Here is a 17,395-nt window from a genome sequence, read left to right on the forward strand (position 1 = left end):
TGAAAATGAGACCTGAAAGAAGTCGGTGTAATGGTTAGTTGTTCTTTGTCGTGTTTTTATCCATTGCACAGTTTGCAATATAAATCTTACGTGTTAGAGTGTTGAGTGTAGAGTGTATTTATTCCTCCTCCATCTCTTGCATTACACTGAAAGAGTTGCACTTCCTGTTTGGTGGTTAACTTGAGAACACGTTGCACAAAGTCAAAACAAAAGTGAAAGTGTTGCACAGACAGGGAGCAGCCGAGTCCGGGACAGAAATGCCAGAGAGATTAGACAGAAACTATCACTCTATTTCGTAAGTAGGCAAAACATTTTACAATAATCTGTTTGAGGCTGTGAGCTGCTGAATCTCTGCCATGCTTCAGAGTTATAATGATTATAGTCCTGTCAGGTATTGTAACTGTTTGCTTGGCTAGGCACAAGCTTGTGCAGAGCAGCTATGACAAAGCAGCTTGTGACGCATGTTCACACGATACTTGTTTAGTTTCATTTCCCTAAATGTTGATTCCTCTCTGTGTCTTCATCTCTCCTCAGGGACATGGACCAGGATGGAGCGAATGGTGAGAAAGCAAATTAACTGTTCTGACATCATGTGTCTGTCAAGACTGTCATATTTGAATGTCAATGAGAATAAATTACATTTAGTAATTGCAGTGGAGAAGATTCAGAGCTGATCTTTGTCTCTTGTTGCGGTTATCTAACCCACAACTTTACTATTTTGGTTCTCCTAGCTGACAGTGGTAGTTTTAGCCACAGCAAGGAGCTCATGACAACCAACAAACTGAGCAACTATCTAGCCAACAACATTTTTCTTGTTTGGGTGGAGACCGGAAACAGAGCAAAAAGAGAAGTGCCGATGTTCAGAAGTTATCCTGCATGACTACAAATCACTCATTTCCTTGAATGCAGCAGTAGGATGCTATATAACTTTAGCTTTTAACTTCATTCTAAACTCACATTGGGGTTTGATTGACGCCTTTACAAGCCAAAACAAACTGAAAATTACACCACTGTTTGAAGTCAAAACCATTATCTATCATAGTTCAGGGGCGTGTCCAAGGGGTGGCCTTGGGTGGCATAGGCCCCCCCTGAAATCTGATTGGCCACCAAAGCTTTAGTGACGTTACAATGTAGCAAATGTTCTTTTATTTGTACTTTATACTTTTGGAGACACACTTGGTTTTTGAGTCCTTAAAGAATTAAGCATGGAAAATGTGTATGGTGCCACTCTGTTTTGTTATGTTTCCAATTAAAAACACAAACACAGGAATGTTACATCTGTATGATATCTTAATGTCAGAAGTCAATATCAATAGTGGAGACAGAAATGATACATTTCTGCTATTCATATATCTGTGTGCACACATACTTCATGCCATCCCTGCTTAGGTCAGTGGCCCACGTTGGCCAGTGTTAGCTATCCAAGACAAAGCAGAGGGTTGAGTTGAGCTATATCCAGCTGTTTGACAGAGCCATGATCTGCATGGAGACCTAAAATAAAGATTTAGATTATAAGATGCTTCTTTATCTTTGTCTTGTGATGTGGCTACATACAACTATGTATCAGCTTTATAATGACTCCAACATTCTTCTCTTTCTTCAGTGTCATGGAAAAAGTTCTTTGTCCACTTGGCGGGAAATACTACTGGGGCTCATCATGCCGTGGTTGACAAGTTAAAGGCTGTTGGCCAAACTGAGGTGTCCACTCCTGATGAATGTGACTACATCCTGCTGTTCTGTCCTATCGTGTCACGAGTCGGAACAGACGTCAGCGAGGCCCTGGAAAACATGCCAGGTATGAAATGGCTTTGTCCAAAGTTTGGCTAATTTCACACTGACTATTGTTGTGAAATGTTGTTGTTGTTTATAGTGAATATGTATTGTTTGGTAATTGTGTTTTGTTTTGTTTTTTACTTGTAATTGTGTTTTTATTCTCTGTTTCCTGCCCAGGGACTACAGATGCAAATTAGCTTCTAGCTAACTCTGGTACAGCTAAGAAGCTGTGCATTGTCCCTGTCAAATAAACAAATAAATAAATTCAAACGCATACGAGGAGCAATCAGTTTAACTTATTATATTCTGTGTTTCTTTTTTACAAGTCCTCATTGAACTGAACATTGAAGTTACTTTGCAGTTTACACTTTATCTTCTTGACATGTGAATTAGCATTTGTTAGCTAATACGTTTGCTGTACAACCTTAAAGTTCTCATGACACAGCTAGCAGGGTGCTAATTAATATCTCAGAGAGCTTGGGAAGGCCTCGTCACTCACATTAATTACTGTTTACAGAAGAGCCTGAAAGTGAGACCATTTAAACACAATCCATAACCACTATCTAGCTCGTAGGTCCTGTGCGTCATGTGGGAGCAAGACCAAAGTTGGGAGAGTTTCATTGGACACAAAATTTGTATACACCCCCAAAAGCAGGATAAGTCCTGAAAATTGTTCATACTTTCCTGGTAATGACAAACTGTAAAATATCATGTACGTTGTTTGGCCTGATATTGGCATATAATGACAATCAAACCTTGAACATCTATTTTGAGTTCAGAGGAACTTTTGAAGTTAGTTGAATAATTTTGTTTTAAGCTTGTTCTGCTGCAACAAGTGGTCCAAAAAATTACATTTGATCAATTCCATGTAGAAAATACAAAAGAATGAAACTTTGTTAATTACATTGCACTTGTTAGTTATATGAAGAATTATAGGACCATCTGTGGATCAATAATGCAGAAACTATATTTAAAGCCAACAGCAGGCAGTGATAGTTCACGCTACAGATGGAGTAAAACCCACATTTATCTTCACTCTTTGGTTTTATCTTGTTTCTAACTCTTTTTTATCTCTGTGCTTACAGCTGGTAAACGAGTAATTATGGTGGTGATGCATCACACCTTTGATCGTGAGCTCGTTTTAGCTGAAAGCAGAAGACTGGTCGACAATCCAAACGTCTGTCTCGTTGTGGACTCTCTGTTCCATGAGGGGAAATTCCTTGATTGCAAACGCAATGATATTGCATTGTATGAAATCCAGAAGTTTGTTGGAGTTTCTTCTTCTCCGGTAAAATCAGATTTACTGTTCTAATAAAAACAAAGCATTATGCAATGTTGTTGTGATATTAACGGATAAGGGATGGTTTTTATTCTTACTTCATGTTTTACATTCTTTTCTTTCTTTTTATTTTTCAGGTTCCTTTCTGGGTTCACAGCTGGAATTGTAAGTGTGTCTGTAATCATGAACTTCAGATATTTCTTTTGAAGTCTATCTTGAATTTTCACTCTCATGGACTCATGTACATTAAGATATTAAAGGTTAGGTAATCTTACACTCCATACTGGCTGTGAATTGAAAGAGTGGGTCTTTAATGTTTGGCTTGTTGTAAAATCTGAAGTCCTGGTTTTGTGCATTTAACTCAATCTCATTAACTGTGCAAATCTCTGTAACTGCATTAAACGGTGCATTTTAGGAATTTCTTTCTCTGAACACATTGAAACTCATTATTAGTTTAATTTCTAAACAATATAGTTTTATGGTGGTTTGAGTTGTGAATGATACCAGACGACTCATTGCTCTGTTTTTCTTTATTTTAGGGATGATGAACAGGATGGTGTGTCTGCTTATCGTTTTCGGCCTGTTGGTGGTCGCACTTGTGGTGATCCTTGTTGTTGTATTTGGAGGGCAAAAAAAAAATCCATAAAGGTGGTCACTTGCATGCAGTCTATTATCACATTACATGACTCCTGTTGGGACAAACGATTGTGTTATGTAAAGCATGTGAATCATCTGATAACATGTAAAACAGATGGATATTATTATATTACTGTTGTGGAGTTGTAAAGGGTGATAAAGGTGTTTTAGTGCTGAAGCTTTTAATAATCTTTTAATTGAAGTTTAATTTAGGGGAAATGAAGAATGACATATCTGCAGATACAAGGTTCGTTCAAGTTGGAAAGAAAGCAAGCGAGAAAGTTGAGAAGAGAGCTACTTTAAAGGGTGGGTTCACATGTTTTCAAGTCTATCTTAAAACAGTGATGAAATGCCCCGATGTGTGCTTAAAGATATTTTGGTGGTGGTAGTTTTTCCCCACGTCTGTACTGGCCTCAAAGAAACAAACCTCCTTTCAATAAACACATGGGCACGTCAGCATTGTTTTAAGATAGAAAATGTGGACGTGATAAGATCGTTAAGTCAGGGGTACGACCATAATTATGCTGCAACTCTAGTATTTTTGTTTCTGAGATACAAGTTTTGTGTTATGTGCATGTTTAAATGAGTGTTCAGTGTGTTGTGGAGTTATGTTTGATCCAGTATTACCATGTTTTAGAGGGAACATGAAAAGATCTCTGTCAAATAGTGATTGTTGTTGAGCTCATTGAATTAGCTAAATTATGTTTTTCTGTCATGAAGAATAATCAGAAAGTCTTTAATCCAAGTGATTATTAATTAGTGTAACTTGTCTCATCACTGATGAATAAACACCATGGATAACCGCCTTGAAAATAAGCTGAAGACCTCATAAGAAATAAAGAACTTTCAGTCACCAGCTCACGAGTGTCTTGATTTGAACTCACGAGTTTATTTTTAGTGTTGAGTTCATCTCCACACTGTAAATAATTACATGTAGAATTCACAAGAAATACCTTGCAAAAAAGTTGCCAATAAAGTCCTGTGAAATGACTTTAACTTACTGTGAAAACAAAAGTGTTTTTTCCACAGAAAAACAGCAATTACTTGTAATCGAGTTTACAATATCATGTTGTCACCAAAACAATATACTCTTGCAAAATCTTTTTTACAACTGTTTACTTTTTTACATTAGCTTTGTGAATTATGCATATTGTAAAGATAATTCAAACTTCAACTTTTAATATGATTCTCTTCACCTGTGAAATAAAACACGAGTCAGAGCTGCAAAAATAGAAAGCTTTTTATTAAACATTAGAACATGAGCGATACTGTGAACAAGTTCAGACTAACAGTGAAAGACAGATGAAATTAATTATTTTCACACATTAGACAAAACTAATTACAATTAGGCCAGCCTGTTTACACCTCTTTCTTGTGGGAAGTGGGAAGGTGCGAGAGCGATTACTTGAGTTTGACCAACTTTGCTGTCTTGATCCGACTGGATGGGTCGAGTCCAATGAGACTGAAATCACAAAATGACATGAAAAGAAACAATGAAAAAAACGGTGCTCACACCTGCTCTACAAAGGAGAGCAGAATGCATCAAGTGGACATGTAGTGTCAAAATATATAAGCAAGAAAACAGAAATCAGATCAAATATCCAAATCTCAGGTAACCATTCAACACAGGCCCTGGATGGAAGGACAGTAGCATATTTTTTGTATTCACAACAGAGAACTCCATACTAAATGTTTTTGTTGCTTAAAGGTGTCCCTACACTACTCCTTGCATTGTAAACTATTTTGTTTCTGAAAAACAATCTGGAAACAGCTTTTTGACATATAACACCACCGCACTGAAAGCTTATAGGCTTGTGTGCCTAGTAGTACTGCCATTCAGTTACAAGCACAATTGTTGATGAGTAAGGAGCACTATACTGTGGTTAAAAGATGATTTATTTGGTTGTTGATTATGTAACCCTGGAAGATGTCTCCTTAGCCCATATTCAAAGTTATGTCCTATCCAGTCTCTGCGTTGTGTTATTTTATTTTATTGTTTGTGGATAAGAGTTGAAGTGCAGAATAAGCGTAGGAGTCGTTTCTTTTCTTGCTGTAGAGCAGTGCAGTGTCTCTCCCTCTTTATTTCAGCTCATCGCCTTACAGAATGCAAACAGAGTTGTGTTAAACAACATAAAATAACTGTCTACACTCTTATAGACGTTCATTCACCATAGACTGCGGCTATTTCACAGGATTTTTCCAGGTCAGTAAATAAAACAAAAATGTATTACATTAATATGTGTAACAAAAATATAGTGGTTAGCTAACTTTCTGCACTCATATTGATCTAAATCATCATTTTAAATGTATTCCTGTGAGAGGCCAATTTTAGCTTCCAACCTTACAGAATGCAAACAGAGTTGTGACCTAAAATGGCCACAACTAACCAAAAAAGGGGAAACAGGACAGTGGCGCTGAAACAGAAACATAGGGGCGCCCTCTGGTGGCCTTTCTAATAAGAACATCTCCTTACAATTACTTAAAATGTATTAGCATGTTTGTGGTGGTCTAAAATCTAATCTTATTAGTTGTCTCAGTTCGGGCTGGTCGGGAAATCTCCAGTTAAAGGATTCAATGACAATCCAGGGCTAAGTCCATGCAACTACACCACTACTGGTTAGGAACTCTACAACTTTGTGACAACAAACTATCCCTATCACTGATTTTCCACAACAAAACAACTTCTATAAACTTGTCTGATTAAATGACATTAACTGATGAAAAACCCTACTCATAAAGAAACGAAATGCTAATGACTTACCCTCAAAGCCATTCGAAATCCATCAACAGCCTGAGAACAGACGAGACGTGAGGATTGACCGGGTTGTATTTGGTCTCTTGCACCTTCCCACTCCGCAGGCTGCCACTGGTAGGATGCAGACCGATGAAACATCTGAAAATCACATAATCACATGAAAAGAAAATGTTCAAGACAAAGAGTCAAAGGTGTGCAAACCTCATACAAAAGTTATAACTTGCCCAATTCAGTCCAGCTCACGCTTAAATCCTTTTGGTAGTTGTTCAAGTAAAAACAAATTGGACCTTTGATTCTGTATATACATATATATATATATATACACACACACACACACACACACACACGCACATACATTCAAGCATATAACATAAAATAGCAAATGTTTTCACCTGAAAATCTTCTTTAATGATCCTTGTGGGTGATCTCTGAAGCTCTTGTTTCCCTTGCAGCTGTAGCTAAATGATACAAAACACAAATAATGTTGCATTAGTCTCACATTCGTTGACATATAAGGTTTTGCAATTTTAACTGCTTATCCAGCATTAATGACGCTTGCCTAGGATAACACGAGCTAATTGTTTAACCCAAACACTCTGTCTCGAATTCCCTTTTTTTTCTAAATCAGCATGCAATATTTAATCCATAATGCATTGTAGATCGATTATCTCGGTGCTCTCTTCCTTTTGGGCCTGTCTGTGAATCACTCCTCTCAGTGCCTCTGATTGGCTTGTACTGCTCTACATTAACTGTGATTGGCTAGCACTCGTTGCTTCCAGGCATCTTCTGATTGGATGCTAACCTTTCCAGAATGTAAACAGTCCGCAGTGTGCAGCTTTTCCTGTCTGTTGCGGCAAACTGCACACAGCGCGACAGTAATAAAAACACAGTATTCAAAAACCATACAGACACAACGTGTGCTCATATATGTGCCCCAACACCCCGAGCCAGCCACCGCCACTATACTTTTAATGAACTAACGTTGTTTCGGTTTCGGCTCCAGGGCTCCCTATAATGCATGTAACTGGCTAGTTTTAGCTTTGCTTTGCCAACGTTAGCTCATGCTAAATCCCCTCGTATAGTTTCAAAACACGACTTGGATCACTTGTGTTGCTCAAATAGTGGGAACACAACGCGTAACGTAACGCACACAAGTAAGATTACATGTTCTCATTGAATATGACTTACGTTGGTGTAATTGGGGTATCGACAAAGTGCTAACATTATTGCGTGTAGCTAGCTAGCTTTGACTTTAGATTTCTAGCTCGTCCTGAAGCTACAGCTAGCGTTGGATTCGAACGAAACGATATTTAAACGTCTTACGTAATCGGACATTTGTACACAAAACAACCTATGGAAATTAATGTCACTCCAACAAACAATATTGTTCTCACCAGTGGTCGGACTTATCCGTTTTGCCTGGCGGTGTGCTTCTCTTGGCCAACGTCCAGCGTCACCTCTCCGGCCAAGTCCGGCGGAACTCCATGGTGCTCTGCTTCGTGCCTGACGTTAAACAATTCGGAAATGTGAAAAACCAACGATGTCTAGTCACATATTACCGTCATTATATCCACTGTAACAGTTACTTTATCTTAGTTTTACCATTAAACTGCTTCGCCTTAGTTAACGTTTCGCCCCTGAGAACTGAGGCTGTCAGATACACCGTCAGCTTTCTTATTATCATCACTAGCGTATAATGTTGACAGACAAGTTCAGTCTTTTAATATTTGTAAGATATTTTTTTCAACTTACCTGTACGTATGATTGATGAATGGATGAATATGGATGTTGCTGTCTTTCAAATGCTCCTCGTGTTTAACCGCCATGTGATACCAGTATTAAACTGTAATTATGCATAATCTACAGTCACAATAAGACTTGCCTGTAATTTCACAATATGTTATTGTGGAAAAATGCTGTCTTATATTGTAATGATTTCGGACCCATGATGCATTGCAAAATAACAATAGTTAATACATTTGCAATTTTAGGGGAAATTGTGTAGATTTTGGTACAAGGTCTCCCAAACTACACCATCCATCCAGTCACAGGTACTTCCGATCCAATCCAAGATCCAGGACATGGTCAAACCAAAGAGCCAGTCCGCCACACTTCTCTACTCTAGCTCATATCTAATCTCTTGTTTTACACTGAAAGAGTTGCACTTCCTGTTTGGTGGTTAACTTGAGAATACGTTGCTTCAAGTCAAAACAAAAGTGAAAGTGTTGCACAGACAGGGAGCAGCCGAGTCGGGGACAGAAATGTCAGAGAGACTAGACAGAAACTATCACTCTATTTCGTAAGTAGGTAAAATTTTTTACAATAATCTGTTTGAGGCTGTGAGCTGCTGAATCTCTGCCATGTTTCAGAGTTATAATGATTATAGTACTGTCAGGTATTGTAACTGTTTGCTTGGCTAGGCACAAGCTTGTGCAGAGCAGCTATGACAAAGCAGCTTTTGACGCATGTTCACACGATACTTGTTTAGTTTCATTTTTCTAAATGTTGATTCCTCTCTGTGTCTTCATCTCTCCTCAGGGACATGGACCAGGATGGAGCGAATGGTGAGAAACCAGATTAACTGTTCTGACATCATGTGTCTGTCAAGACTGTCATATTTGAATGTCAATGAGAATAAATTACATTTAGAAATTGCAGTAGAGAAGATTCAGAGCTGATCTTTGTCTCTTGTTGTGGTTATCTAACCCACAACTTTACTATTTTGGTTCTCCTAGCTGACAGTGGTAGTTTTAGCCACAGCAAGGAGCTAATGACTACCAACAAACTGAGCAACTTGCTAGCCAACAACATTTTTCTTAAGTGTGGGTGGAGACCAGAAACGGAGCTAAAAGAGAAGTGCCGATGTTCAGAAGTTATCCTGCATGACTATAAATCACTAATTTCCTTGAAAGCAGCAGTAGGATGCTATATTACTTTAGCTTTTAAATACATGCTAAACTCACATTGGGGTTTGATTGACGCCTTTACAAGCCAAAACAAACGGAACCAAACTGAAAATTACACCACTGTTTGAAGTCAAAACCATTATCTATCATAGTTCAGGGGCGTGTCCAAGGGGTGGCCTTGGGTGGCATAGGCCCCCCCTGAAATCTGATTGGCCACCAAAGCTTTAGTGACGTTACAATGTAGCAAATGTTCTTTTATTTGTACTTTATACTTTTGGAGACACACTTGGTTTTTGAGTCCTTAAAGAATTAAGCATGGAAAATGTGTATGGTGCCACTCTGTTTTGTTATGTTTCCAATTAAAAACACAAACACAGGAATGTTACATCTGTATGATATCTTAATGTCAGAAGTCAATATCAATAGTGGAGACAGAAATGATACATTTCTGCTATTCATATATCTGTGTGCACACATACTTCATGCCATCCCTGCTTAGGTCAGTGGCCCACGTTGGCCAGTGTTAGCTATCCAAGACAAAGCAGAGGGTTGAGTTGAGCTACATCCAGCTGTTTGACAGAGCCATGATCTGCATGGAGACCTAAAATAAAGATTTAGATTATAAGATGCTCCTTTATCTTTGTCTTGTGATGTGGCTACATACAACTATGTATCAGCTTTATAATGACTCCAACATTCTTCTCTTTCTTCAGTGTCATGGAAAAAGTTCTTTGTCCACTTGGCGGGAAATACTACTGGGGCTCATCATGCCGTGGTTGACAAGTTAAAGGCTGTTGGCCAAATTGATTCGTCCACTCTTGATGAATGTGACTACATCCTGCTGTTCTGTCCTATCGTGTCACGAGTCGGAACAGACGTCAGCGAGGCCCTGGAAAACATGCCAGGTATGAAATGGCTTTGTCCAAAGTTTGGCTAATTTCACACTGACTATTGTTGTGAAATGTTGTTGTTGTTTATAGTGAATATGTATTGTTTGGTAATTGTGTTTTTTGTTTTTTTTTACTTGTAATTGTGTTTTTATTCTCTGTTTCCTGCCCAGGGACTACAGATGCAAATTAGCTTCTAGCTAACTCTGGTACAGCTAAGAAGCTGTGCATTGTCCCTGTCAAATAAACAAATAAATAAATTCAAACGCATACGAGGAGCAATCAGTTTAACTTATTATATTCTGTGTTTCTTTTGGTTTCTCATTGAGCTAGCAATTCCTCTATTTTTAGCTGGAACCCCAAAGGCCCTACATTGGCAGCTCGTTGGAATAATTTACTCTCAGTCTTAAATCGTGCCGCTATAAATGCTGGTGTGGCCAAGCCATAAGGAGGATGAAAACAGCCTCTCAATCAGAACTTAGCGTCCATGTTTTTATTTAAGCCCACTACATGTTACCTGCCCAGCAACAAAACTTAAGATTTAAAGTTACTTTGCAGTTTACACTTTATCTTCTTGACGTGTGAATTAGCATTTGTTAGCTAATATGTTTGCTGTACAACCTTAAAGTTGTCATGACACAGCTAGCAGGGTGCTAATTAATATCTCAGAGAGCTTGGGAAGGCCTCGTCACTCACATTAATTACTGTTTACAGAAGAGCCTGAAAGTGAGACCATTTAAACACAATCCATAACCACTATCTAGCTCGTAGGTCCTGTGCGTCATGTGGGAGCAAGACCAAAGTTGGGAGAGTTTCATTGGACACAAAATTTGTATACACCCCCAAAAGCAGGATAAGTCCTGAAAATTGTTCATACTTTCCTGGTAATGACAAACTGTAAAATATCATGTACGTTGTTTGGCCTGATATTGGCATATAATGACAATCAAACCTTGAACATCTATTTTGAGTTCAGAGGAACTTTTGAAGTTAGTTGAATAATTTTGTTTTAAGCTTGTTCTGCTGCAACAAGTGGTCCAAAAAATTCATATTGATCAATTCCATGTAGAAAATACAAAAGAATGAAACTTCGTTAATTACATTGCACTTGTTAGCTATATGAAGAATTATAGGACCATCTGTGGATCAATAATGCAGAAATTATATCTAAAGCCAACAGCAGGCAGTGATAGTTCGCGCTACAGATGGAGTAAAACCCACATTTATCTTCACTCTTTGGTTTTATCTTGTTTCTAACTCTTTTTTATCTCTGTGCTTACAGCTGGTAAACGAGTAATTATGGTGGTGATGCATCACACCTTCAATCCTGAGCAAGTTTTAGCTGAAAGCAGAAGACTGGTCAACAATCCAAACGTCCGTCTCGTTGTGGACTCTCTGTTCCATGAGGGGAAATTCCTTGATTGCAAATGCAATGATATTGCACGGCATGAAATCCAGAAGTTTGTTGGAGTTTCTTCTTCTCAGGTAAAATTAGATTTACTGTTCTAATAAAACCAAAGCATTGTGCAATGTTGTTGTGATATTAACGGATAAGGGATCATTTTTATTCTTACTTCATGTTTTACATTCTTTTCTTTCTTTTTATTTTTCAGGTTCCTTTCTGGGTTCACAGCTGGAATTGTAAGTGTGTCTGTAATCATGAACTTCAGATATCACATCATTTATTTTTAAGTCTATCTTGAATTTTCACTCTCAAGGACTCATGTACATTGAAATATTAGGTAATCCTCGTGTCCATACTGGCTGTGAAGCGAACCCTCATAGTGGGTCTTTAATGTTATAGACTTTTAGACTTCAATCTCATTAAACAGTGCATTTTAGGAATTTCTTTCTCTTAACACATTGAAACTCATTAATAATTTAATTTGTAAACAATCTAGTTTTATGGTGGTTTGAGTTGTGAATGATACCAGACGACTCATTGCTCTGTTTTTCTTTATTTTAGGGATCAAGAACAGGAAGATGCTTTTCTTCACTATTGGGGCCATAATGATTGTATATAGGTGTAGAGGATTCTGGCCGCTAAATTATGTTTTTCTGTCATGAAGAATAATCAGAAAGTCTTTAATCCAAGTGATTATTAATTTGTGTAACTTGTCTCATCACTGATGAATAAACACCATGGATAACCGCCTTGAAAATAAGCTGAAGACCTCATAAGAAATAAAGAACTTTCAGTCACCAGTTTGGCTCACGAGTGTCTTGATTTGAATTCATGAGTTTATTTTGAGTGTTGAGTTCATCTCCAGCCAATACCACCCCGAATGTGAGGAACAGTGGTGGTCTGATTGGGGAGTAAATGGGTTTTGAGGACACTAACAGGGACAGTAACAAGGAACATTTGAAACAGGTATATGCCTTGGACGTGGTTGGATGATGTCATACAACCGACATTGTTTGAATCACTTTGATTCTCGAAGCATCTTTTGGTTACTTTTCCAGTTTCCTGGTCAGGCATTGGGACTTTTTAATGAACCGACCCAGAGTCCTGAGTCCTGTTGCAAATTTAATCTAACTTGGAGTATATTGCCTAGAGTTCTGCCAACCTGATCTTCCCTCTCTCTCTCTCTCCACTTGATGACAGCTCCGCACCGAGCAGAGGAGGTCTGGAGGAGGGGGATTAGTTAACACGAGCGGGGGACTGGGGGGGATGGGGTGTTAAGGTCACGCCTCTGGCCTAAAAAGGCGAAGCAGAATACCAGCAGCAGCGGGCCGCTCTAAGAATAACTCAGGGCCTGGGGCTCAGAAACATGGCATGAATGTAACATTTCCTAATAAGTTCTAGAGCTGTATTCAGGCTAATCCAAAACCTATATTAAACAAAGTTGATTTATTGAGTGATTATGATTAAGATTAAATAGATCTTTAGTAGTGTGGAACCATAGTCCACACTGTAATCACGTGACTCCAGCAGCAACATTGGCCAGTGGGATAAAGTTACCTTAAAGCTCTCTCTCCCAATCTCTCTTTCCCTTCCATCAGTCGGTCAGTCCCCGTGGTCGGTCTAATTCTGTCAGAGCGGGTAGAGGGGGGGTCAGGCTGCTCTATCTACAACCCTAGCCTCAAACAGGCAAAGGGCAAAGACACCTTAAATTGGTCTCTGTCCGTCTCCCCAGCCTCATCCACTACAAAGGAAGTCAGCTCTCTGGACCACCTCGCAAACATTTGGACCCATGAAAAGTTTTTGACTTCCGGGACAAGGAAGAAAAGTGCAGATTGAAGTAATGCGAGTGGAAAAGGAGGTGTAGTGTTACCAGTGGTGGCCAAAGGGTTCGGGTTTTCCAAATATCCTCGGCACCGGCCATTCGTATGACGTGGCTAGATTGGAATTAAACTGGGATTAAATCACGCAGAGGAGTTGAGGATCTACCATAAACATATTTTTTCATGGCAACATAATCTGCACAAAGGAGTAACTGCTGGAGTAGGACTTTTATTTTGGAACCATGACCGAGACGGTTGAAGGTAAAGTATAATCACACACATTCTATTTCTAATCAATATCTACACCTTGTTCCCAATGAAGCTCTTTCAGGGCTTGTTTTCGTTTGCACACAGCCCCTCTGATGAAGTCTGGTGTGTTGGGGAATTTCATGATTGGAAGTATCTAAAAATATGCTGCTATCATGTATCGGCTATTTGTAATGCAGCGTTAGGAACCCTGTGACATCTATAGGGCTGTATGGGATCATTAAGCATCAACACTGGGACTCTTGTTGCATGTAACCACATCAACTAGCCTAATACTAGCAGTTATAACAGTTTGTTGTGCATTGATTAGGAAATTTCACAAACTAATAATGTCTGAAGGAAGAATCAGAAACTGTTGCTATTAAAGCTGCCCACTATCGACCTTCAAAGAGAGCTAATCAATCAGTATTACACCTTGGTGGAACTTTCGACCTTAAATTAAGTAAATGATATGATATTTAACATTTTTAGTATTGAATAACTTTTCTTATGATCTCACAGCAAACATTTTTTGTCTCAAGATTAAGTTATGATTTCAGTGGGTGGGGCTGGTGTTGCCACCTGACAACAACATGATAGCTAAACAAATTCCAGCTGCAGATCGGGACTGTTGAAGCTCCAGAAAAAGTGAATGGAAAGACTATCTTGTCAATTATTTCCGAGGTGTAGAATGAACTTGCACGCTCAAAAAATATGCTCTTGTGGTGCTCATGTTAAAGATGTTTTTCAAAGTCTAACCCTTGTATCTCAGGATATGCAACTTATTACATGAAACAAATGTTTGTGAAATAGTCCTACTTGCTTTATTCTCTTGAATTTTGGATGTTTCTCCAAAGATGACTCCTCCCCATTACATGCTCATCTGGACTGACTTGGTCAGACCATTATGCTGTTGGAAATAACATTATTGAATTGTGCATAAAATCATAAAAATCTGAGAATATTTGGTGTTTTAAATTTAGCCCAGACCACAACATCTGATATTTTCAGATCACAAAAACTATGTATGTATTTTTTTTTATCTCAGACTCACTGTGTTGTCTATGAAATGTAATTTATATGATTCATGATTATGGACATGAATTTTCTATTGTTTCAAGACATTCCTACAACCTCATAATGCCATATTACGCAGTGGTTGTGTTTAATGTGTTAAACTGACATGTCTGCAGCCTCCAGAGCTTCCTGTTCTTGTTTTTGTTCAACGTGAAACCGAATGTGAACATTGATGTGTTATTTTATGCCAAAGCTGTGTCTTTTTAAAAATCAAGCATAGTCGTTCTGGAGTCTGTACCTAGCCAAACTTTGATAGTTTCAAAACGTTAACCATGAGTGAGAAATGTTCTTAGAGGCCCCTATTGTACAAACTGCTGGGCTGTGTCATTGATATCAAGCAGGAAAGATCTGAACAGTACGATTTGTTGGGAAACTTGTTGAACTAACTGATTTTGCTTTAGAAATCTGAAATGCACTGATACTATAATACTTACTAGTCTTTCATTATTTATATCAAAGACTACTGAATAGTTCCATATATAGTTATAGTTTTGCAGCAAGCGTGTTTGAGAGTGGGAGGTTGGGAAATATGACAGATGACAAAGACTTAGCTATGGAAATGGCTTATACTTGTTGAAATGTATTAGTGGAAAATGGTGGAAAAACTAAACATTAGCCCAATTCCAGTTGATTTTTATATTATTGTGTTCCAAATACAGCTAAATAATCCGTAGGTAGATTTAAATACTGCCTTGTTTCTGTATTTTAGTATAAAGGGTGTTAAGTGCACCTGTAATCCATGTCCACATACTTATAATTGCAACTAAAACTAAGATTACAGCAGGTACACAACACTCATGCCAGTTGAAAACCTAGAAAAGGCAGCTTGACACAAGCTCCTAGCCTGTTCAACCAGCCAGATTTTATAGGTCTCAGCTGCACTTTGTTCAGCTCTGTGCACTTATTAAGGAAATGTTATGACTACACTTCCCTGTATTCTGACTGAATAAGCAACCGCTGGCCCCTAATGACTCCTCTGAGCTGAGCTGCCATGGATACCCAGTGAGGGCATCAACAGAAAAGTCATCCTCAGTGTGAAGACAGGTCAGCCTTAAAAGGAGGAATCATGCAGGGATGGTTGGTCAAAACCATTTAGAGCTGGGTCTAAAGGTGGCGGTCAACAGAGACATCATAGTGAGGTGGAAAGATTGACAAGTTGTTGATGCTTTAAAGCCCATTTGTCCCAATAGTGCTCACCAGGTATGTTGTGTGTAGCTCTGACAACTGATCTGAGGGTTTTGCTGAAGTAAAACCTCATGAAACGAACACGTTTAAAGAGATTGAATTTCAGAACAATCTGGACATTTCTAGTTTTATATTTCTTGTGCTTAAGGGGGCATTTTGGCTAAATAATACCAAAGGAAAGGTCAAAAGGTCAGTCGAAAACTACAACATTGTTTCAAGGTTTTATGGTTTTATGGTTTACTGCTGTATCATAAAAAATGTTGGCTTTTGCCAGGACCAGGAACGTAAAACCATACACAATCTCTATCAGAGACCATGACGACCGGTTCTTTCAAATTTGAATCCAATCAGAAGTTGACCAGTCAGCCTTTTGGCTTCCTTCGGCCAGAATTGTAGTTTGGTCTGATGAATGATACTGATATTCAAGAAATTTAGTGTACTTCCAGGAAGTGAAAAAGGTCATCCCACAGTTTACAGAAGTAAATACTACAAAATGACAGTACTCAAATCTATCCATAAAAGCCTGGAAAAGGAAGTAAAACGCTCTCTTTCTCAACAACTATGACTAAAATGTGTATTCTATCCTTGGCAATCTCGGATCCCATTGGCTATAGTCTGAGACGATATAGCCTCTGGGGACACCGGTGAACGTGCCAGGCAGTAAACGACAATCGACTTCCCGCCAAGACTTCCTTTTCCACGTGCTGCATTGTTACAGAAAGAGAAACTTGTGATGTACTTGTTATTAACGGGTCTTACCTTTGACGACATTTCAACATCATGATGCAGATTTGTAAGAAGTAAAAATTCGAGCTTTGTCAGGTCTGTCCTCAAGAGGAGGAGAAATCTTTTAAAATGCTTGTTTGTTTAATGGAGGTCGGGTCGATCTGATGCATTCGAGGAAGACGGGAAATCTGAATGCTGAATGGCTTTCGTGACACAGCGTCAAGGGAATTCATCTCAAGTTAAATTTTAGATCTACAGATTGTTAGCTGTTAGCTGTTAGCATGCAGTTGTCTGTTTATAGAGATTAATAAGAAGCTAAACCGTCGTCAGATCACGCTGAAGGGAGCCGGGATGTCATTAAAGCGGATTACGTACTGCCTGCTTTTGCTCTCCTCACAGACTTTTTTTCTTGCATATGCCGCAGCCTGCTGATACATGATTGGTCAATATTACTTGGACTATAAGAGTAGTACAAACGTAAACCAGAACACTTGCCTTCCCAAAAATCCACGTCCCTGCTTACAGATTCTACTATGTAGACTATTCTACTATGTAGAATCTGTAAATAGATCACATATCCACGGTGAATACCACGTGTTAATATTCTTCTGCCCTTTTTCATACAGATCTATCGATGACTTTTCATAGTGGTGCTAATGAGGCTAGTGCTCACTTTGTAATGGCATGGAAATTCTTGTTT

At 38.6% G+C, this 17,395-nt stretch overlaps 2 protein-coding genes and 1 long non-coding RNA gene across 4 annotated transcripts in view; 2 read left to right on the top strand and 1 right to left on the bottom strand.

Annotated features, from left to right (window-relative positions):
- Nucleotides 1-213: 213 nt before the first annotated feature.
- Nucleotides 214-12,438, top strand: LOC138612549 (uncharacterized). Its single transcript, XM_069685874.1, has 7 exons — nucleotides 214-295; nucleotides 535-560; nucleotides 1,604-1,795; nucleotides 10,063-10,254; nucleotides 11,519-11,721; nucleotides 11,850-11,877; nucleotides 12,203-12,438. The coding sequence occupies exons 1-7, from the start codon at nucleotides 258-260 to the stop codon at nucleotides 12,301-12,303; spliced, it is 780 nt and encodes a 259-aa protein (XP_069541975.1). The 5' UTR covers nucleotides 214-257; the 3' UTR covers nucleotides 12,304-12,438.
- On the bottom strand, nucleotides 4,911-9,053 carry LOC138612555 (uncharacterized). 2 transcript variants are annotated; one of them, XR_011309712.1, is made up of 6 exons: nucleotides 8,421-9,053; nucleotides 8,196-8,286; nucleotides 7,838-7,946; nucleotides 6,836-6,901; nucleotides 6,450-6,581; nucleotides 4,911-5,150 (listed from the first exon to the last, which is right to left on the bottom strand). It is a non-coding gene; the product is annotated as an uncharacterized lncRNA (long non-coding RNA). The 2 variants fall into 2 exon arrangements; XR_011309711.1 differs by having other exon boundaries at nucleotides 8,196-9,039.
- Nucleotides 12,439-13,290: 852 nt separating the features above from the next.
- Nucleotides 13,291-17,395, top strand: part of LOC138611937 (enolase-phosphatase E1-like) — a 37,670-nt gene continuing 33,565 nt past the window's right edge. The window contains exon 1 of the mRNA XM_069685215.1: nucleotides 13,291-13,722. Coding sequence (XP_069541316.1) covers nucleotides 13,704-13,722 — 19 coding nt within the window. The 5' untranslated portion in view covers nucleotides 13,291-13,703. The remainder of the gene's footprint in view (nucleotides 13,723-17,395) is intronic.

Source organism: Semicossyphus pulcher, unplaced genomic scaffold (assembly GCF_022749685.1).
Source record: "Semicossyphus pulcher isolate SPU_LCO1_2020_fin unplaced genomic scaffold, fSemPul1.0.p SCAF_11, whole genome shotgun sequence".
Classification (NCBI taxonomy): Eukaryota; Metazoa; Chordata; class Actinopteri; order Labriformes; family Labridae; genus Semicossyphus; species Semicossyphus pulcher.